The sequence below is a fragment of the Gigantopelta aegis genome, chromosome 13, assembly GCF_016097555.1.
Source record: "Gigantopelta aegis isolate Gae_Host chromosome 13, Gae_host_genome, whole genome shotgun sequence".
NCBI classification, from domain to species: Eukaryota; Metazoa; Mollusca; class Gastropoda; order Neomphalida; family Peltospiridae; genus Gigantopelta; species Gigantopelta aegis.
The window spans coordinates 5,953,873-5,977,882 of NC_054711.1; the positions used below are offsets into that span (position 1 = coordinate 5,953,873).

Sequence of the window (24,010 nt, forward strand, 5' to 3'; positions counted from 1 at the left end):
TAGCATACCGGGTATCACAGTGGCCAATAGGCGTCTTAGCTGAAACAGGTGGAAATAACTCTATTCCAGATGGCGCGACGATCGACAGGGTCCCAGAAACCTGGTTTGTCTCTGACTGGCTTCAGGTTATAAGCGACCAACTGAGTGACTTGAAATTACGTATCAGTTTGTTTTAACAGTAAAGTAATATTTTAAATATCAGAATGTGTTTTTCTTATTGTCTGTCTAATTGGGAAAAGTACATAAAAAAAATTGGGGTGGCAAAGTTGAGTTTTTATGCGGCAAAGTTTTCATACAGTGTCAACACGAACGCACTGAGTATTATACAAAATATATATTTATTACCTTTACTGTTAATGTCTTTTCCACCATATCTAAGTATATAAAATACTAGACCGCCCTGTGTAGGAACGTCCTGTATAGAGCCGTCATCACTATATATATATTTTTTGTTTAATACTACACACCCACACGTTATACCATCGACGTCCCAAACTGCGTTCACCTAACAACAAAAACACGAATACGATATTTACGGAAATATTATTCTACATTTTTTAGCTACGATACGTGTAACAAAATAGATTTTAAACATTTAACGTAAAATAATCAACAATTTGGATGTAAAACAAATATATTCTAGTAAACAAAAGTGAAACACCCTACAGTAAACAGGAAAAAGTGCGACGTTTCTAACTGCGTTCAGGCGCATGCGTTTGCAAAAAGTATCGTAATGCGCATGTGCAGTTCATCATTTTCCATTTTTAAGACAACTACATGAACAAATATATGTTTCTTAATTAGGTACAGTTGCCGAACACTTAATTTATTCAATTGTTTTAAAGGAAAAATTTCCGCGTTTTATCAACACATATCGCTCACACTTGATGTCAATACTGACAGGCATTATGTCCATACCTGCGCATATTTTGTAAAATATAATTTTTTTAATGAATTGATTCTAAATTAACAAAATTTATATACTCAAAATTATTTACAACTGTTATGAATGGATTATGAATACTATTCACTACAATAGAGGCACAAAAATGTAGCATACCTTTTGCAGGAATATAATAATTGAAAACAAATTCTAACAACGGAGGTCCTAAAAATCATAAAAATTAAATTCTTTGGCCTTGTTGATCTGGAACGCGTGAGGTCATGTGACACGCACCGAATGTTAATTCATCTTTCTCCATTTTAAGTCAATTTCTACGGGTCATGTGGACCCCATATCGGTAATTTTAAGGAATAAACAAAAACGACTTAGTAAAATTAATGGTTTTAGGGGTTTGTAAAGTTTTGTATTTAGATACTTACTTTTCTTAACTTTATTGTTTATAAAAATGTTCCTGAACTGTGAAGAAAAACCTTATAAATGAACGACATGCCGATGACAACAAATCGGATGTTGATTGCGCGAACCGTGCACGAGAAAACAAAGTGAACGGAATTTGAAGCATAACGCAGTTAGGGACGTTGACGATATATAAAAACAATCCCGGCTTTTCATATATATTTTATTGATTATTATCCACAATATACATATTTTTTCTTTATTATTACTGACTTCCCCCCTCATATCTCAGTACACGTGTAGACAAACGTCAACTGGTAACCATTCACTGCAGTGTATACTATAGACCGTCATGTGCAGAACCGTGCTGTGTAGGAACGTCTTGTACAGAGCCGTCATCACTATATATATTTTTTAATACTCGCACACGCACATGTTAAATATATATTCTTTTTTTTTCGAGTATTATCCAAAATATACATATATTTTCTTTATATACAAAATATATATTTATTCCCTTTACTGTTAATGTGTTTTCCACCATATCTAAGTATATAAAATACTAGACCGCCCTGTGTAGGAACGATACAAAATATATATTTATACCCTTTACTGTTAATGTGTTTTCCACCATATCTAAGTATATAAAATACTAGACCGCCCTGTGTAGAAACGTACTGTACAGAGCCGTCATCATTATATATATTTTTAATACTATTATCCACAATATACATATATTTTCTTTATTATTATTGACTCCGCCCCCCCCCCCCCCCCCCCCCCCCCCCACCCCATATCTCAATACACATATAGACAAACGTCAACTGGTAACGACTGGTAACCGTTCACTGCAGCGTATACTATAGACCGTCCTGTACAGAGCCGATAAGGTTTCGGTCCCTTATGATCGTGATATAACAAAGAATGACAAAGCAATGAAAAAATACAGCTATTGTCCTAGTTTGTTGGACTCTTGACGAGTGACGCGCCACCTGTTTTATTATATCCCCTGTTCTGAGCTAAGACGCCTATTAGGCTACAGGTGACTGTTCTATTGTTTAACTTTACACGTCGGTCGTATCGAACAACTGGCAGCCGAGGTGAAACTTTAATCAACAATAGCAAGTATTCTCGCAACTAGACTTGCTAAAACTCGAAAATAAAATCACTTTGAATTTAGATTTGGCAAACGACGAAAATAAAAAACCTTGAAATGTTTTTATACCCCAAACCAAGAAAAATTAAGACCACGAAAATTTCCGGTTATACGGTATAGACAGACAGACAGGCATATGCATGAATGAATATTTAACAACACTCCAGCACAAAATACACATCGGCTACTGGGCGTCAAACAAAGGTACTTATAATTCTATGAAAATCAAAAACATAATTTCTATAATTATGTAAAAACACGGCGTAAAAAGCTTTGGGGGAAAGTATAATACAATACAAACATCAACGTAAGTATATTGTAAAATTTTGTATACAAATCAAAGTGGGTTTTTTTGTGGTATTTTAAAAATTAATGCTGGATGGAATTTAAACGATTGTACCACATTTCTGTTACCAAATATATCTGTTTTCGTCGGCTTCAGGTGATTACACTAACAATATTCACACCGAGGAGGAGAGGGTCCTTCTTTAAAATAAATGAATGTGTTAAATATGTATGGCCTATGCGTGCAGAGCACAAGACCACCTCATCCTTCCTGCACCGCCAGTGGGATGCGTCAAATATGTATAAATATATATATGTATGGAAGATACGGCACGGAAGACTACTTCATCCTTCCTGTAACGCCTTTAAGAGGACTGCCACTATTCTAGGACTAGCTTGACAGAATAAAGCTTGTTCGTAACTGCACCGTTCCAATGCTCTTGCAAAGTCGAAAATATATATTGCCTTAAGTTTGCTGCAATTTTAAAAATGTTATCGACTAACAGACCTTTTAACGATTGTATTTACATATCAAATATATTTTTCTGCATATAATAGTAGTGTCTGTATAGTAAACGTGTTTTTGATCCTTCTAATATTTGTATTAGGTTAAATTTCATTTTATTTCCTAAAGTATATTTTTTCGTACGTACGAAATTATTTGAAGACAAAATCCAGTTTGGGTTTCTTACAAATATTAAAGGGACATTCCTGAGTTTGCAGCAAGTTTTAAGATGTTATCGACTAACAGAGACTTTTTAACGATTGTAATTACATATCAAATATATTTGTTTGCATAAAATATTAGTGGCTGTGTATTAAACGTGTTTCTGATCCTTGTAATATTTGTATCAGGTTAAATTTCATTTTATGTCCTAAAATATTATTGTTTCGTACGTACGAAATTATTTGAAGACAAAATCCAGTTTTGCGCTTCTTACATATATTAAGACGACCAAAAACACATTGAATATACAGACACTGATGTTCTAAACAAGAAAATATATTTAATATGTAAGTTTAATCTTAGAAATATTTTATTAGTAGGAAACATCTTACAATGCAGCAAACTCAGGAATGTCCCTTTAAGAGAAACATCTTACAATGCAGCAAACTCAGGAATGTCCCTTTAAGACGACCAGACACACATTGAATATACAGACACTGATCGTAGAAATATTTTATTAGTCGGAAACATCTTACAATGCAGCAAACCTATCGGGTAATCTCATGGAAATTATTGTGTCTGATGGAAAAACTGGCAGAAGCCAGAGAATTCCTATCCTGTGATCCATCTGTGAAAAAAGAATGTAATCACGGTACCTCTCTTGCATTTCAACAAAATGTTGTTTAGAAATAAATCTTTCTTCAGATGCACAAGATCGAATACAATTTAGGGTGCCGATTAAATCAATGTGGGGGAAAAACTGCTTAATGCGAAGACCAAATGTCCAAGTGGCATAACATTTTTTGTTTGTTTTACGACACCACTAGAGCACATTGATTTATTAACCATCGGCTATTTATGTCAAACATTTGGTATTTGGACATAAGAGTCTCAGAGAAGAAATCCGCTGCATTTTCCCCATTAGTAGCATGGGATCTTTTATATGCACCATCCCACAGACAGGATAGCACATACCACGGCCTTTGATATACCAGTCGTGGTGCACTAGCCAGACCGGGATCGATCTCAAACCGACCGCACATCAAGCGAACGCTTTACCACTGGGCTACGTACCGCCCCTCGCATCAAATAACTTCATATATTTGTTATCAAACAGCGCACTATGTGCAGGATATTTTGTAGCATACTGAAGGGAAAGCTCCAAACAGCGCACTGTGTGCAGGATATTTTGTAGCATACTGAAGGGAAAGCTCTAAACAGCGCACTGTGTGCAGGATATTTTGTAGCATACTGAAGGGAAAGCTCGAAACACCGCCCTGTGTGCAGGATATTTTGTAGCATACTGTAGGGAAACCTCCAAACACCGCCCTATGGGCAGGATGTTTTGTAGCATACTGAAGGGAAAGCTTCAAACACCGCCCTGTATGTTTTGTAGCATACTGAAGGGAAAGCTTCAAACACCGCACTGTGTGCAGGATATTTTGTAGCATACTGAAGGGAAAGCTCCAAACAGCGCACTGTGTGCAGGATATTTTGTAGCATATTGAAGGGAAAGCTCCAAACAGCGCACTGTGTGCAGGATATTTTGTAGCATACTGAAGGGAAAGCTCGAAACACCGCCCTGTGTGCAGGATATTTTGTAGCATACTGTAGGGAAACCTCCAAACACCGCCCTATGGGCAGGATGTTTTGTAGCATACTGCAGGGAAAGCTTCAAACAACGCATTGTGTGCAGGACGTGTTGTAGCACACTGCAGAGAAAGCTTCAAACAGCGCACTGTGTGCAGGACGTGTTGTAGCACACTGCAGAGAAAGCCTCAAACAGCTCACTGTGTGCAGGACGTTTAGTAGCACTGTGTGCAGGACGTGTTGTAGCACACTGCAGAGAAAGCCTCAAACACCGCACTGTGTGCAGGACGTGTTGTAGCACACTGCAGAGAAAGCCTCAAACAGCGCACTGTGTGCAGGACGTGTTGTAGCACACTGCAGAGAAAGCCTCAAACACCGCACTGTGTGCAGGACGTGTTGTAGCACACTGCAGAGAAAGCCTCAAACAGCGCACTGTGTGCAGGACGTGTTGTAGCACTGTGTGCAGGACGTGTTGTAGCACACTGCAGAGAAAGCCTCAAACAGCGCACTCTGTGCAGGACGTGTTGTAGCACTGTGTGCAGGACGTGTTGTAGCACACTGCAGAGAAAGCCTCAAACACCGCACTGTGTGCAGGACGTGTTGTAGCACACTGCAGAGAAAGCCTCAAACAGCGCACTGTGTGCAGGACGTGTTGTAGCACACTGCAGAGAAAGCCTCAAACACCGCACTGTGTGCAGGACGTGTTGTAGCACACTGCAGAGAAAGCCTCAAACAGCGCACTCTGTGCAGGACGTGTTGTAGCACACTGCAGAGAAAGCCTCAAACACCGCACTGTGTGCAGGACGTGTTGTAGCACTGTGTGCAGGACGTTTTGTAGCACACTGAAGAGTGTTATATATAGAGAGATAGATAGATAGATAGATACAGATAGATACAGATAGATAGATAGATAGATAGATAGATAGATAGATAGATAGATAAAAAGAAAGAAAGAAAATAATAATAATAAATAATAATACTAATGTTTTAAAAATTGAATGTTTCGCGCCGCTGGGCTACCGAAAACCCGTGCTACACCTACCACGTTGATACTCCGACAGACACTGCAGCAACAAGTATACATTTTACAATTAGTTTTTTGGAAAATCACTGAAGCGTACCGTATTTAGACCAAAGGGCGTTGATACGGCCGTTGTAGTAGATGTAGCTGGTGAAGACAGACATGATGGTGATGCCGCACAGTACGAGAAACTGAAGCCTGCCATGCATTGCTCTGAAAAACACACACACCAAAAAAACAAACACCGATTATATTTCAACCATTTTTACACATATTTACATCAAATTGACTGAGGCCTAATTTAGTAAACACTCGCTAACTAAGTAAACTTTGCGATCTCGCAATGCAATGCAGAAACACTTACAAAGACGGTGTGAGGTTGTTTAACAAGAGAGCTTTATACCATTATGCATTAGACAAGCATTACAAGAGGCAAAACGCGAAATATAAAAACTACGAGCGAAGTGTAAAACGAAAATGTTTTCGGTTTGAAGGCAATAGGATTAATTATTTAAGGAAAAGTAATCCAAGCGAGGTTTTATAAAAAAAGATTTTAGAAAGCACACTCTTTCACCTCAAACAGATTTATCGCTGGATGATTTTTATAATCATTTCAAAGATTTGAGTACTAATAAAACGACATAAAACACGGAGGAACCAGGGCCCGGTACCACAAAGCACTCGTAACACTTACGTCAGACGTACGTCACACATTATGTATAGTGTACGTCTGACGTGTTACGAGTGCTTTGTGTTACCGGGCCCAGAAGAGCACAAGAGATGTGTCTATCCAGAGCTTGATTATCCAGTCACTTGAGGAAGAAACTCAGAAAGTAATATTGAACTTAAAGGCATACTGGCACGATTTTAAGCACCTTATTTCTCTAAACATGGATAATAAATGAAAATTACATTAATTTTTGGAAACCAAATCTAGCTATCGCATCACCTTAACTGAACCATGATGGAGTGAAATCCATGTCAACCCTCTCGGCAATTTTAGTATTTGAAATTATGGACCATCGCCATAATTCAGTTATATGTTGTTTTTTTTTTTTTTGCAAAATATCATTAATAAGTTGAATATGGTGGCTACGTAGATGGTTGAATTAAGTACATTTAGGGACAAATCAAATGTATATATTTTGTTCAGGTAATAATTTGTGGGACCATTTATTAGGTCAGTAGTCTGTATCAATATGCCTTTAAAATCAAACAAATCTCCAGGAAAGGATAACTGACTTAATGAATATTTTATCAAGTTTAAAGGTGTTTTTGTTCCTGTCCTGTCTTGTTTGTTTAGTGTAATATATAATAGTGGGATTTTCCCATCCAGCTGGTCAGAAGGGATTGTAATTCCATTATGTATTAAAACAAACCCGCTAACAATACAAACAATTATAGGGGATTACTCTTATTAGTTGTCTTGCGACGATTTGTTTTTTTTACGTCTGTCTTAAATAACAGATTGTTGAAATGGTCAGATAAAAGTAACATTGTGACAGGTGCACAAATTGGTTTTAAACCTGGATATGGCACAATTGATGCTATTTGTACTCTTCATACTATCATTATGAAAGTTCTTGCAAACAAAGAGTTGTATTGTTGTTTTGTGGATTACCGGAAAGCATTTGATAGTGTAAATAGATGCAGCTTGTTGTACAGACTAGCACGATACGGTATTACTGGAAAATTGTATGTTATTATAAAATCAATGTATGAAAGTTTAAAAACATGTGGCAAGTTTCAGTCAAATTTTCAGACTTATTTGACTGCAATGTTGGACTGGTGCAAGGAGAAGCACTATCAACCTTTTTATTTTCCATATACATTAATGATTTTTAGAATGAATTAAGGGATTTTGTCAGCCTGTTTGCAAGATATTTCTTTATTTCTTTTAATATATGCTGATGACAATGTACTTTTGTCAGAAACAACAGATGGTGTTCACAAGATTATTAATAATCTGTATATATACAGCACTCTATGGGGATATTGATGTCAATACAGATAAAACTAAAATTGTTGTATTTAGAAAAGGTGGAATATTATCTGCCAAATAAAAATGGATATATTATAACAATGAAATTGAAGTCGTCGATAGTTTTAATTACCAAGGGTTAGCATTCAATTTTAATGTTAAATTTACAAAAACACAAAGCGTAATTGCATCTCAAGGTGAAACGTGTATGTGGCAAATTTACCAAAACACAAAGCGTAATTGCATCTCAAGGTGAAACATGTATGTGGCAAATTTACCAAAACACAAAGCGTAATTGCATCTCAAGGTGAAACATGTATGTGGCAAATTTACCAAAACACAAAGCGTAATTGCATCTCAAGGTGAAACATCTATGTGGCGAATTTTAAGATTATGTAATAGAGACACTATGCTAGAAAACTCTCCTAAATGTAATATATATATAAGCATTTAATAGATACGTTTTGCTTGCAGTACTACCTTTGAATATCATTGCCAGATTGTTACACTACTCTAATAACAAGATTTCGGGTTTCTTCTCACCAGGTGCTTGCGGAACAAGGTAGATATTATGGTATTGAAAGGTCGCAACGGAAATGTCAGATATGTAATCAGAATGATATAGAGGATGAATATCACTTTATTTTTGAAATGTCAATTGTACATGCAGTTACGTTCTATATATATATATTTTTTTAATAAATACTACTGGCGCAAACCATCTGTTGTTAAACTTGTGCAATTATTGTCTGTTCAAACTGAAAAGAATTATGTACTATTGGTAAATATCTTTAAAATGCATTATGCTTACGATCTCGACACATTTTAGTTGTCCATCCTCCATATATAATGCACCATTTGTCAAATGTTATTGATTTGTATGTAAAATGTATACTAGTATATACGCCTATACTGTAATACGGATACCGATAGCTAAGCATAATGGGCTGAATTTACAAAGCCTATTTATGTCTTACGCGCGTGTAACTACATACATTTACAATGATTAAACACCTGTCTAAATGCTTAAACACCTGTCTAAATGCTTAAACACCTATCTAAATGCTTAAACATGATTCCAATATAATTCGGTAATCGTAATTAAGGGACATTCCTGGGTTTGCTGCAATTTGTAAGATGTTATCGACTAACAGAGACTTTTTAACAATTGTAATTACATATCAAATATATTTTTCTGCATAAAATATTAGTGGCTGTGTATTAAATGTCTTTCTGATTGTTCTAATATATGTACTAGGTTAAATTTCATTTTATTTAATAAAATTGTATTAAATTGTTTTCGTACGTGCGAAATTATTTGAAGACAAAATCCAGTTTGGGCTTCTTACAAATATTAAGACGACCAGAAACACATTGAATATACAGACACTGATATTCTAAACAAGAAAATATATTTAATATGTAAGTTTAATCGTAGAAATATGTTATTAGTCAGAAACATCTTACAATGCAGCAAACTCAGGAATGTCCCTTTAATCATTTATCTAGTTTTGCTGGTCGGAACTGTTAGTGACTTAAAGATGGCGGGATTCTGAAAAGTTTCTTCTTTTTTTAAAAACCCCAAACACAACGATATATTAGCCACGAAATTTATTACATGTAACATGCATTTTAATCGTAAAGAACGGGAAGCAAATTGTGGTGACGTCACCAACCACAAATCAAAGTGGCGACCTGTCACAATCCGTAACAGTAAAGGTGTGGTAGCGAAACCTCTCTATCTAGTCTGCCTTAGGTCATACGTCTTTAAAAATACGACCCGCCTCTTTGGTATTGCATTTAAAGGTGCACTCTCAAAGTTTAATAATAACGGCTTCCCGCCAAAATCATTTATTAACTTTTTGTTCGTTTTGTTTACCATCACCACTAGAGCACACTGATTGATTGGTCTTCGGCTAATGGATATGAACCTTTGGTTAATGCTGATGTATGAACTAAAAAGGAAACCCGCTACATTTTCGCATTAGCAGCAAGGGAACTTGTGTATGCACTTAACCAAAAAGGCACGACAGAACATGCTACGGCCGCGGCTCAACCGCCAGTGGCGCTCCCTTCTGTGACACCGCCCCCACCGAGTCCTCCGGAGAGGAAGCAACCGCTTGCGGACCCTGCAACCCCGGAACGGCCGTACACCACCCAGGACATCCAGATGTTCAAACGGACGAGTGTGCCACCACCTACTTCCACCTCCACCCCAAAAACGACGACTCCGGTGCAGCGGTCAATAACGACCGCTCCCGTCGAGTCGCCACATGGACTTGTTGTTCCGGCGACGAAAAGGAAGGCGACATCACCGACCACCCAGCCAGCCAAGACAAAGCCGCCGCCGGAAGCCGCTCCCCCTGCTGACGACGAATGGACCATTGCCATCAGTGGACTTCGCCGTCACCTCCATCAGTACATGCAGGGGGACACGCTCGAACCACACCTACTTCGGGGAGGATTTCTTAACGCCAACTGGAAACCAATAGATGACGGCAGCAGTTATGAGCTCCACTCTAAGATCTTCGGTGGAACCAAGGGAATAGTCGTCACGCACCGAAGGGACCGGACCTACAGGCAGTGCATCCTGTTTTGGAAACTCGACAACAGATCGATCCACAGGATGCTCAAAGCGGTCTGCGGCCCCGACTATTCCCTAGTGGTCAAGAATCTCCAGCAAATCAAGGAACAGCTGCCGTCACTCCGAGACACTCCAAGCTCCCCGAAGTAGAACAACCTTACCTAGGACAGGTATCCTCCTTTTTGGGCTTAGTTGGACTTTAAACACCTTTCGATCGAGCTTCCAAATTCTTATGTTTATTTTTTTTATAAATAGTCCAACGCATTTTACTTCGGCGCCCGTTCAATTGCTCAAATCACCTTAACACCTTTTCGGCCGAGCAGTCAAACTTATTTTTGGGTTTAAATTCTTAGTCCGGACATGATGTTAGGTGCAGTTATTCTCCGTAGACCTAGGTTTTTCTAGTTAGACCCGAAGGAATCGAAATTCAGCCAGTCAGAACACGGCCCATTTTTCGGTGTCTACTAGTCGGTCCGCGCAGTCGCTGGACACAACTAAATACGTATTCCAAATTCTGCCCACTTCAAACTCAATTCCCCCCCCCCCCCCCCCCTGTCCTGGACTTAGTAACTGGCAAAGGCCAGAGATTATGCCCAGGACAGACATGCTTGAAACCTTCGTGATATATGAGCATGTAAATAAATATTGGAATGGAATGCTACGGCCTTTGATGTATATTGCGGGGAACTGGTTGAGACGTGAAAAACACAATCAGAGAATGGGTCCATTGCGGGGGTTCGATCCTACGACCAAAGCACGTTAGGTAAGTGCTCTACCAACAAAGCCAGGCCAGATTTTCTTTGTCTTACGCGCGTGTAACTGCATATACTGTATTTTCGATGTCTAAACATCCCCGTTTAAAAAAAAAAACAGGCTTCGTAAATTCACTCTTATCTATAGGTATGTTTAATTTTCAAAATTTTCTGTATATATTTATTTTTTCGTGTTAAAAACTGCCTTTTATGTTGTTTGTTGCGCGCGTACGCACGTTTAAGTTTACATTTTGGTGAACTCAAAACATATAAAAAGAGAATTACGCATGGTCTAATGACACGCCGTTCGTTAAAATCGCAGATCCCGGTTTCAACCCATCATATATGTATGCAGTGATTTTTTTTTGTCCTCTTAAGGTTGTACTATACTAAATAAAATCCCATAGGCGACCATGTTAACGTTTGTGTTTAAAATATGACCCATAAATATCAGTACTGCAACTCCTACCTCAAAGTATTAACTGAAGAAAATGGTACCTTTCATGGCTCATTTTCGGTATAACCAGATGATTTTACAATACCCCACAAAATTTGAGTACTTTGTTTTTACAGATACCCCATATAATATACGAGGGACAAGACGTAGCCAGTGGTAAAGCGCTCGCTTGATGTGCGGTCAGTTTGGGATTGATCCCCGTCGGTGGGCCCACTGGGATATTTCTCGTTCCAGCCAGTGCACCACGGCCTTTAATGTACCAGTCGTAGTAGCCCATGAAGTGGCGACAGCGGGTTTCCTCCCTCAATATCTGTGTGGTCCTTAACCATATCTCCGACGCCATATAACCGTAATAAAATGTGTTGAGTGCGTCGTTAAATAAACCATTTCCTTCCTCCCCTTCACAGGACTTGTGGTATTAACGTCTCTATCAATAGTTCGGTGCACATCGAAACTGAACATAACGAACATTACTACTTTATTGTTAACTGTACGATATATTGACTAAAGCAGGTTTCCTCTCTTTTTCTCTCAAACCAGATGTTTAAATAACCATAAGATGTTAGACACCAAATAGTCGCAGTTTAAAGACCCAGTCCCTAGTTTTAATCCGTAAATTTGGACACTAAATTTAGTTAATCAACAAACCTGCAACACACATTGGATAAAAATTACAACAGAGTGAAACAAGAGTCTGTACGGTAGCGTGAAACAAGAGTCTGTACGGTAACGTTGAAACGGTGAAATATCCTTAAAAATCCCAGACTAGAACTCGATTCCATAATCGTTTCTTCTCAGACGCACGTGCGTTTTTACAAATACGAAACATGCATTTTGTGACATTAAAAACACCAGGATGACCGGAAACACTTTGTATGTACGGAAATGGATATTCTAAACAATAAAATCTTAGTAACGACTGATTTCATTTATCAAAAACTGCTATAACAGTAAAACATATGCTTACAGTGATTAAAACCTACTGTCGCTTTAAACTATACTGATGTGTCGTTTAATAAATATTATTTTCGTTTCATAAATAGTTAAAATACAGTTGTTTTCAATGAATGAATGAATGAATGAATGAATGAATGCATGAATAAATATATGTTTAACGACACACTAGCACAAAAACGTCATCGACTATTGGGTGTCAAACAAAGAGTTCTATTGTTTCCATAGAAAACATAATTTAGTTATTAGTATTGGAACACGTGGTCTTTCGTATTTTGGGAAGTTAATATCAGGTGGCGACACGTGTGATACGAAAAACGTTAAAGCTTTGTTGTCTTGTAACAGCCAGTGTCTGGTGCGTCATCGATTTCCTTGGTCAACAAGGTGATAAAATAATATTCATATCTATATACATTAAAACAGACAAACAAAAAACCAAAACTCTCTTAAGTATTTTGACATTGTTTGACGTGAAAAGAGGAAGACTAACAAGACAATAGGAAAGAAAATGAACATGAACGAAAGAGGAAAAAGAAGAAGAAAAGAAGAAGGAAGGAAATGTTTTATTTAACGACGCACTCGGCACATTTTATTTACGGTCATATGCGTCAGACATATGGTTAAGGCCCACACAGATATTTGAGAGAGGAAACCCGCTGTTGCCACTTCATGGGCTACTCTTTTCGATTAGCAGCAAGGGATATTTTATATGCACCATCCCACTGACAGGGTAGTACATACCACGGTCTTTGATATGCCAGTCGTGGTGCACTGGCTGGAACGAGAAATAGCCCAATGGGCCAACCGACGGGGATCGATCCCAGACCGACCACGCATCGAGCGAACGCTATACCACTGGGCTACGTCCCGTCCCCAAGAAGAAACTAAATGCGAAAAAAAGGACCAAAAATACCCCCAAAACAAACCCAATCCCCCCCCCCCAAAAAAAAAACCTCCCTCCCCCCACTTAAAAAGAAAAAGTAAAAAGAAAGAAAGAAAAAACCCTCGAAGGAAACAGAAAGACAAAGAAAGAAAAGTGAGAGAGATGAAAGGAATCTGAGCAGAACAAAACACAAAAGACGGACACAGTCGTATGGTTCCCATTGTTTTGTGTTTGGAGGATTTAGTGGGGGTGGGGGTAGAGAGGGTAGAGGCAGGTTGATTTTGGACCGAATTAAACAGAAATACCCGAATCTGGATAACAACATTTATTCATATTTGAATTACTACCAAACAGGTGGGGTGGAGAACAATAATAAAAAAAATTCTCCTCCCCGAAAAATCCAAAGGGGCGTTTTCACTTTTAAGAAAATGTCTTTTTCTATAGCTGGAGAATGAATTATTGTACTCTGTCATAATAATTTTATTTCAACTACACCCGTGATTAAAATCTGGTCCGTTTCCGTTTGTCCTAAACACGCAACATAAACAAAACACCGCGGACCATTATAAATAATGAAGTTGAGCTTTAACGAGCAGGCAAGAGCGTATGTCGTGACAAATGTGAACACCAATGGAAATCTAACCCCATACAGGTCTTCTCAAGTAGTCATCATCCCATGCACGATCTTTATTATGTTTATTTTAATACAAAACGCTCCATAACCCCCCTCCCAACCTCAAACAAAACAAAACAACCAAATAACTATCGCCCATGCAATCTTGGGGTGCGTTTCACCAACTAAGTGCTACTCAAGGCTCAAGTTAGATGTCCCAAAACAACGTTTCACTGAGGACAGAGATGTTATATTATGTTAGCAAGTTTGGATCACAAGAAGGAAGGAACTGTTTTATTTGACGATGCACTCAACACATTTTATTTACTGTTATATGGCGTCAGACATATGGTTAAGGACGACATAGATATTGAGAGAGGAAAATAGTTGTCGCCACTTCATGGGCTACTCTTTTCGATTAGCAGCAAGAGATCTTTTATATGCACCATCCCAGAAAAGATTAGTACATACCACGGCCTTTATTACACCAGTTGTGGAGCACTGGCTGGAACGAAAAATAGCCCAATGGGCCCACCAACGGGGATCGATCCTAGACAGACCGCGCATTAAGCGAATGCCTCTATATTTCGTTACTTTTATAAAAATCCATTATTTGCACCAAACACGTGAGTTAGAGCACACAATCAGAAGACTAAGCGTTATGAGTGCTGCTATATTGTTACTAACGGGTTTTAGATGGCAGCCATCTTGTAATTTCTAAGATGGCTGCAATAATGTATCTTAGACAGCCCCATGTTCATTAAAGATGCCACTCTATATAAAAGAATACAACCGTCTGTGGAAGAATACTACCTGTGTACCAGGACAGCGACCTATGTAGAAGGATAATATCCTATGTACCAGGCCGCTGTGTAGAAGGATAATATCCTATGCACGAGGAGAGCGGTTTGTGTAGAAGGATAATATTCTATGTACGAGGACAGCGGCCTATGTAGAAGGATAATATCGTATGTACCAGGCCTATCCTATGTACCAGGACAGCGGCCTATGTAGAAGGATAATATCCTATGTACCAGGACAGCGGCATATGTAGAAGGATAATATCCTATGTACCAGAACAGCGGCCTATGTAGAAGGCTAATATCCTATGTACCAGGACAGTGGCATATGTAGAAGGATAATATCCTATGTACCAGGACAGCGGCATATGTAGAAGGATAATATCCTATGTACCAGAACAGCGGCTTATGTAGAAGGCTAATATCCTATGTACCAGGACAGTGGCATATGTAGAAGGATAATATCCTATGTACCAGGACAGCGGCATATGTAGAAGGCTAATATCCTGTGTACCAGGACAGCGGCCTATGTAGAAGGATAATAGCCTATGTACCAGGACAGCGGCCTATGTAGAAGGATAATATCCTATGTACCATGTAGCTGTATAGAAGGATAATATCCTATGTACGAGGAGAGCGGCTTGTGTAGAAGGATAATATCCTATGTACGAGGACAGCGGCCATGTAGAAGGATAATATCATATGTACCAGACCTATCCTATGTACCAGGACAGCGGCCTATGTAGAAGAATACTATCCTATGTACCAGGACAGCGGCATATGTAGAAGGATAATATCCTATGTACCAGGACAGCGGCCTATGTAGAAGGCTAATATCCTATGTACCAGGACAGCGGCATATATAGAAGGGTAATATCCTATGTACCAGGACAGCGGCATATGTAGAAGGCTAATATCCTATGTACCAGGTCGCTGTGTAGAAGGATAATATCATATGTACGAGGAGAGCGGCTTGTGTAGAAGGATAATATCCTATGTACGAGGACAGCGGCTTGTGTAGAAGGATAATATCCTATATACCAGGACAGCGGCCTACGTATAAGGATAATATCCTAGGTACGAGGACTGTAGCCTATGTAGAAAGATAATATCCTATGTACGAGGACAGCGGCCTATGTAGAAGGATACCAAAACCCTCCCTCCGCCTGTTACTGACCTCGGTCGGGCTGCTGGTCCTCTTTTGCACCTGCTAGCGCAGGCGGTCTCCTTTCCCACCAACCCTAACCCTTTCCTTTCATAGACAGAAGAGCCGGCACCTGTGCCCATAACAGGCTTGCGCTAAAACAGCTTGCTCTGAATGTGCACGTTAAACCCTATGACCTGAACTGACCTGACCATACTATGTACAGTGACACCAAGCTATGTACAAGGATACTACTTATGTATAAGAACACCACCCTATGTTGAACGACACCATCCTAGGTACAAGCACATCGTCCTATGTATAAAAAACTAAAAATTACCATATGTACAACGACACCATCCTAAGTGCAAAAATACCACCTTGTGTATAAAGACACCAAACTATGTACAAAAATATAACCATATGTACAGAGACATCACCCCATGTACAAAGACTTCGTCCTTCATATGTGGAGACTACCCTATGCACAAAGACATCACCCTATGCACAAAGACATCACCCATCGTACAAGGACATCGTCCGATGTACAAGTACATTGCCCTGTGTACAAGAATTCCACCGAACGTGCGATGCCACCACCCTACATACAACACCACCACCCTACATACAAGGACACTGCCCTGTGTACAAGATACCACCCTACGTACAACACCACCACCCTACATACAAGGACATTGCTATGTGTACAAGATACCACCCTACGTACAACACCACCACCCTACATACAAGGACACTGCCCTGTGTACAAGATACCACCCTACGTACAACACCACCACCCTACATACAAGGACACTGCCATGTGTACAAGATACCACCCTACGTACAACACCACCACCCTACATACAAGGACATTGCCATGTGTACAAGATACCACCCTACGTACAACACCACCACCCTACATACAAGGACATTGCCATGTGTACAAGATACCACCCTACGTACGACACCACCACCCTACATACAAGGACATTGCCATGTGTACAAGAATACCACCCTACGTACGACACCACCACCCTACATACAAGGACACTGCCATGTGTACAAGAATACCACCCTACGTACGACACCACCACCCTACATACAAGGACACTGCCATGTGTACAAGATACCACCCTACGTACGACACCACCACCCTACATACAAGGACACTGCCATGTGTACAAGAATACCACCCTACGTACACCACCACCACCCTACATACAAGGACACTGCCCTGTGTACAAGATACCACCCTACGTACACCACCACCACCCTACATACAAGGACACTGCCCTGTGTACAAGATACCACCCTACGTACAACACCACCACCCTACATACAAGGACACTGCCCTGTGTACAAGATACCACCCTACGTACAACACCACCACCCTACATACAAGGACACTGCCCTGTGTACAAGATACCACCCTACGTACAACACCACCACCCTACATACAAGGACACTGCCCTGTGTACAAGATACCACCCTACGTACAACACCACCACCCTACATACAAGGACACTGCCCTGTGTACAAGAATACCACCCTACGTACAACACCACCACCCTACATACAAGGACACTGCCCTGTGTACAAGAATACCACCCTACGTACAACACCACCACCCTACATACAAGGACACTGCCCTGTGTACAAGAATACCACCCTACGTACAACACCACCACCCTACATACAAGGACACTGCCCTGTGTACAAGATACCACCCTACGTACAACACCACCACCCTACATACAAGGACACTGCCCTGTGTACAAGAATACCACCCTACGTACGACACCACCCCACACACAAGGACACTGCCCTGTGTACAAGGTCACTTGATAGCCAGTTAGCAAACAAGGAGCGGGAGTGTGACAGCCGTTAGAGGATTATTTCTTTCATTTTTCTTACATATTCAGTGTACACTGAACACTCAAAAGACGACTGTGGTACACTTGGGCAGTTTGACATATAATGAATTATAATGAAATTCAAACAGACACATACATACAGTAGCGGCGCTAAGAAAAAAAAAACACGTGACCAATACAATGGCGGTTTCCTAAAGACCAGATTCTATTTTCCAAAGGATTTTTGTTGTTGTTTTTAGAACTTAACGCGAACGTAAGATACTGAGATTTCGTGACGAAAGTAAAAAAACAAGATGTACAGGTACTACATCCATGAAAGAAACACGTGACCAATACAATGGCGGTTTCCTAAAGACCAGATTCTATTTTCCAAAGGATTTTTGTTGTTGTTTTTAGGACTTAATGCGAACGTAAGATACTGAGATTTCGTGACGAAAGTAAAAAAAACCAAGATGTACAGATACTACATCCATGAAAGAATGTAAACATGGTTTGTCTTTTTCCCCCACAGCGCATTTAAAAACTCATCTACATAATGAATAAAAAACGAAGGAGAAGAAAGTGCACATTGTATGACTCCACGTTGTGACTCGTGGCGGCACGTAGCCAGTGGTAAAGCGTTCGCTTGATGCGCGGTCCGTCTGGGATCGATCCCCGTCGGTGGGCCCATTGGGCTATTTCTCGCTCCAGCCAGTGCATCACGACTGGTATATCAAAGGCCGTGGTATGTGTTATCCTGTCTGTGGGGTGGTGCATATAAAAGGTCCCTTGCTGCTAATCGAAAAGAGTAGCCCATCAACTGGCGACAGCGGGTTTCTTCTCTCAACATATGTGAGGTCCTTAAGCATATGTCCGACTCCATATAACCGTGCATAAACTGTGCTGAGTGTGTCGTTAAATAAAACATTTCCACGTTAAAAAGTGGGTACATTTTTATTTTTCGGTTTATACAGGTGTGAACCCGAAAATAATTGCAGTGAGTTTTTATAATTAAATTTTGGTTACATAATAATGCTAGCTTCTGACTACCAACTGCCAGGACAAAGGTGGCCAACTTTCTGCTGTTACGACTTCTACGACTGAAATGTGGTTACATAATGCTAGTCTCTACCTACCAACTGCCAGGACAAAGGTGGCCAACTTTCTGCTGTCACGACTTCTATGACTGAAATGTGGTTACATAATGCTAGTATCTACCTACCAACTGCCAGGACAAAGGTGGCCAACTTTCTTCTGTCACGACTTCTACGACTGAAATGTGGTTACATAATGCTAGTCTCTACCTACCAACTGCCAGGACAAAGGTGGCCAACTTTCTGCTGTCACGACTTCTACGACTGTTCAGTTGCTAGTCTGAGCACTCTTACAACTCAATTTCCGTCGTCTACGACCGCTACGACCAATTAAGTTGCACCCGAAACTTACAACGCAACCGTTGACTGCCTGAAACCCCGTTCTCACTTGAACGATTTTCTACGCGAATTCCGTGCGACCACCAAATCGTACAGGGCGTGCGGGAGTCGCACGGCAGTATGTTTATGATTCGCACACGTTGTAGGGGTGTCATGTGTATCGCATGCCGGTGCGACATTTTTCAAATGTTTAAAATTATCGTACGGCTGTCTCTAGGTTCGCACAGTTCGCATTGGTCGCATAGAGGTTGCACAGCAGTCTCACGGCAGTATGATAGGTCGCACGGGAGTCGTAAGTGAGTCTTAAGGGAGCCGAGATGTGCGACTCCCAGCGGACCCCCTGCGACTCCCGTGCGACATCCATCAGACTTCCGTGCAACTGTCGTGCAACCTGTGGAAATCTCATGCGAGCGTATGCGAGCGGTGCAGAAAGGCAGTCGCATGGCAGTTGCACAAGTGAGACTGCGCGGGGGGGGGGGGGGGGGGGGGGGGGGGGGGGGAGGGAACCCTAGGTAATTCGTGTACGTGAATCGCACGGCTGTGCAATCTTTTAGTCGTACCGCAGTTGTACGAAAAATCGTTCAAGTGAGAACTGGGCATGATCTAGCTAAATATGTTTCTCATTTCCTTTCTGTTCAGTCTTACAAGTGTAGTTTTGTCCACCTATTTTAAATATGTATTTAATCCTACAAACAGTATTTTATTATTATTCACCTGAAGAACTCAGACTTTTTTGTTTTGTTTGTTTGTTTGTTTGATTGTTCTGTTCTGTTCTGTTCTGTTCTGTTTTTGTTTTGTTTCGCTTTTTTTTTCTGGTGGAAGGAGGAGTATGTATATATATATATATATACACGACTGGTATATAAAAGGCCATGACATGTGCTATCCTATACCAGAAGGAGGTCAGGCCCTTTCTAAGGGCCTATGGGCAACCTAGGGAGACACCACAGCATCGTAGAGGTCTAATTAACGAGCTACTCTCGATTCACCATGTCAAAACCTATATTAGCTCTGCCATTTACTTTTTGACCGACCGTTCAAAATTGCGCCAAATTTCCTTAATAAAAACTGCGGACCTTTTCTCTTTGGCATATTAATTGCTTCATTAAAAATTCCATAGCACCCCCCCCCCCCCCCCCCCCCCCCCCCGCTACCGACTTGGTCGGGCTGCTGGTGCTCCCTTGCACCTGCCAGTGCAGGTGGTCCCTCCTCTCCCCCCCCCCACACCTTTCCTGTCAGGCGTGCGCTACACCAGCTTGTTCTGAATGTGTACATAAAACCCTATGACATGACCTGACGTATCCTATACGTAGGATAGTGCATATAAAAGATCCCTTGCTTCTAAAAAAAAAAATATAGCAAGTTTCCTCTCTCAGACTATACGTACAAAATTACCAAATGTTTGACGTCCAATAGCCGATGATTATTAATAAATCAATGCGCTCTAGAGGTGTCGTTAAACAAAACCAGCTCTATATGTTGAAAGCGAAACATAAAAACTGTAATTATTTTTTGTATATTTTATTAGTTAATGGGTCGGTCGTTGCCCAGTGGTTAAGCGCTCGCTTGATGCGCGGTCGGTTTAAGATCGATCCCCGTCGGTAGGCTACATTGGACTATTGCTCGGTCTAGCCAGTGCACCACGACTGGTATATCAACGACCGTGGTATGTGCTATCCTTTCTGTGGGATGGTGCATATAAAAGATCCCTTGCTACTAATAGAAACATGTAGCAGGTTTCCTCTCTAAAACTATACGCCAAAATTTACCAAATGTTTGACGTCGAATAGCCGATGATTAATAAATCAATGCGCTCTAGAGGTGTCGTTAAACGAAAACAACTATATCTGCTGACAGCGAAACATACAAAAACTTTGTTTGTATCTTGCATTAGTTAAAACTATGTCAGAGGGAAAGTGGATATAAAAGATCCCTTGCTGCTAGTCTCTGATGACTACGAGTCAGAAGTATCAAATGTTTGACATCCAATAGCCGATGGTTAATTAATCAACGTGCTCTTGTGCGGTCGTTAAACAAAACAAACTTTTTCATTTTCATTGATGTTTTCTGACACCCAGTATATTGTACTAGCCAAGATAGCTGAGGTGTTGCCCAGGACAGCGTGCTTGAACCTTAATTGGATATAAGCACGAAAATAAGTTGAAATGAAATGTACTGTACCTGATAGATGGAAGTTAAAACACTAAAATAAATCCTCAGCAAGAAATTAACATCCAGGTAATTGCCTTTGATGTCTGCGTGTGTCACCTGTCCATAGCAATTTGATTTACCTGGCGATAGTCTACCTTGAAGCACACGTGTCTAAGGTTTGATTATTTACACACTCACGAGTGCGTTCTATAGATTTCCTATACGCTATACGCCCCGTCTCTTCAAACCAAGTTCTGTAAAATAGAGAACCCAATACATCTGTTTGAAATTCGATTCTCATCTCAAAGTTTTTTTAAACAGTAAGTATATATATTAAGATATCTGTTTTTGTGATAAATACACTCTTCAAAAAAAGTAGGGGAACTCTAATAAGAATTTACAATTGCCCAAGGTAATTGTAAGGTATATTAGCTGTGGGGAATGGTTATATGATAATAGTGAATTAATTGGGCAAACATTACAACCGGTAGTTCAGTATTACAGTAGGTTTTATGACCACCAAAGATCTTGAAGGACGACTAGGCTTCAGAACTGAAATTTGAAAGTTGACGTTTATTTATCATTTAGTAGCAAATTCAACAATAAAAATGACTAAAAGTAAAAACAATAACAACTGTAGAATGAAAATGATTGACAGAAATAATATTCCACAGTGATTCATCGACCTTTCTGGAAATTGTCAAAATCGAGATTTACACCCCACGCACGTGTACGGAGCAACTACGTGATGCATGTGCAAACTATGGAATGTGTTTCGATGTGTTGATAAACAGACCTGAACGTTCTTTACTAGGATGTCTGTGGTCAAAACGTAAGTTCGGTCTAATAGTTGCTATTAACATTAATATTTCAGGTTCCCACACGCACATACACACACAGACATACACACACACACACACACATACAAACACACACGCACGCACACACACACACACATACACACACGCACACACACACACCTTAGCTATCTGGGCTGTCAGTGGGTTAGTAGTTAGTTGGTTAGTGGTTAGTGCGAGAGAAGAGGGTGTAGTCGTCTTACACCTTAAAACTCGCTCTGGGGGGGTTAGTGGTTAGTGGTTAGTGAGAGAGAAGAGGGTGTAGTGTTACACCTTAAAATTCGCTCTGGGTGGGTTAGTGGTTAGTGAGAGAGAAGAGGGTGTAGTGTTACACCTTAAAACTCGCTCTGGGTGGGTTAGTGGTCAGTGAGAGAGAAGAGGGTGTAGTGTTACACCTTAAAATTCGCTCTGGGTGGGTTAGTGGTTAGTGAGAGAGAAGTGGGTGTAGTCGTCTTACACCTTAAAACTCGCTCTGGGTGGGTTAGTGGTCAGTGAGAGAGAAGAGGGTGTAGTCGTCTTACACCTTAAAACTCGCTCTGGGTGGGTTAGTGGTTAGTGAGAGAGAAGTGGGTGTAGTCGTCTTACACCTTAAAACTCGCTCTGGGTGGGTTGTCGGTTAGTGGTTAGTGAGAGAGAGAAGAGGGTGTAGTGGTCTTACATCTTAAAACTCGCTCTGGGTGGGTTAGTGGTCAGTGAGAGAGAAGAGGGTGTAGTCGTCTTACATCTTAAAACTCGCTCTGGGTGGGTTAGTGGTCAGTGAGAGAGAAGAGGGTGTAGTCGTCTTACACATTAAAACTCGCTCTGGGTGGGTTAGTGGTTAGTGAGAGAGAAGAGGGTGTAGTCGTCTTAGACCTTAAAACTCGCTATGGGTTGGTTGTCGGTTAGTGGTTAGTGAGAGAGACGAGGGTGTAGTGGTCTTACACCTTAAAACTCGCTATGGGTTGGTTGTCGGTTAGTGGTTAGTGAGAGAGAACAGGGTGTAGTGGTCTTACACCTTAAAACTCGCTCTGGGTGGGTTAGTGGTTAGTGAGAGAGAAGAGGGTGTAGTGGTCTTACACCTTAAAACTCGCTCTGGGTGGGTTAGTGGTTAGTGAGAGAGAAGAGGGTGTAGTGGTCTTACACCTTAAAACTCGCTCTGGGTGGGTTAGTGGTTAGTGAGAGAGAAGAGGGTGTAGTCGTCTTACATCTTAAAACTCGCTCTGGGTGGGTTAGTGGTCAGTGAGAGAGAAGAGGGTGTAGTGTTACACCTTAAAACTCGCTCTAGGTGGGTTAGTGGTCAGTGAGAGAGAAGAGGGTGTCGTCGTCTTACACATTAAAACTCGCTCTGGGTGGGTTAGTGGTCTGTGAGAGAGAAGAGGGTGTAGTGTTACACCTTAAAACTCGCTATAGGTGGGTTAGTGGTCAGTGAGAGAGAAGAGGGTGTCGTCGTCTTACACATTAAAACTCGCTCTGGGTGGGTTAGTGGTCTGTGAGAGAGGAGAGGGTGTAGTCGTCTTAGACCTTAAAACTCGCTCTGGGTAGGTTAGTGG

At 40.6% G+C, this 24,010-nt stretch overlaps 1 protein-coding gene across 2 annotated transcripts in view; it reads right to left on the minus strand.

Moving 5' to 3' along the window:
* Nucleotides 1-24,010, minus strand: part of LOC121387537 (carbohydrate sulfotransferase 11-like) — a 42,635-nt gene that overhangs the window by 11,441 nt on the left and 7,184 nt on the right. Inside the window, exons 2-3 of one of the 2 annotated variants that reach the window (XM_041518689.1) lie at nucleotides 21,655-21,878; nucleotides 6,120-6,232 (exon numbers count right to left, since the gene is read on the minus strand). In XM_041518689.1, the coding sequence (XP_041374623.1) occupies nucleotides 6,120-6,228 (109 nt within the window). In that variant the 5' untranslated portion in view covers nucleotides 6,229-6,232; nucleotides 21,655-21,878. The remainder of the gene's footprint in view (nucleotides 1-6,119; nucleotides 6,233-21,654; nucleotides 21,879-24,010) is intronic. The other variant, XM_041518688.1, reaches the window with a different exon arrangement.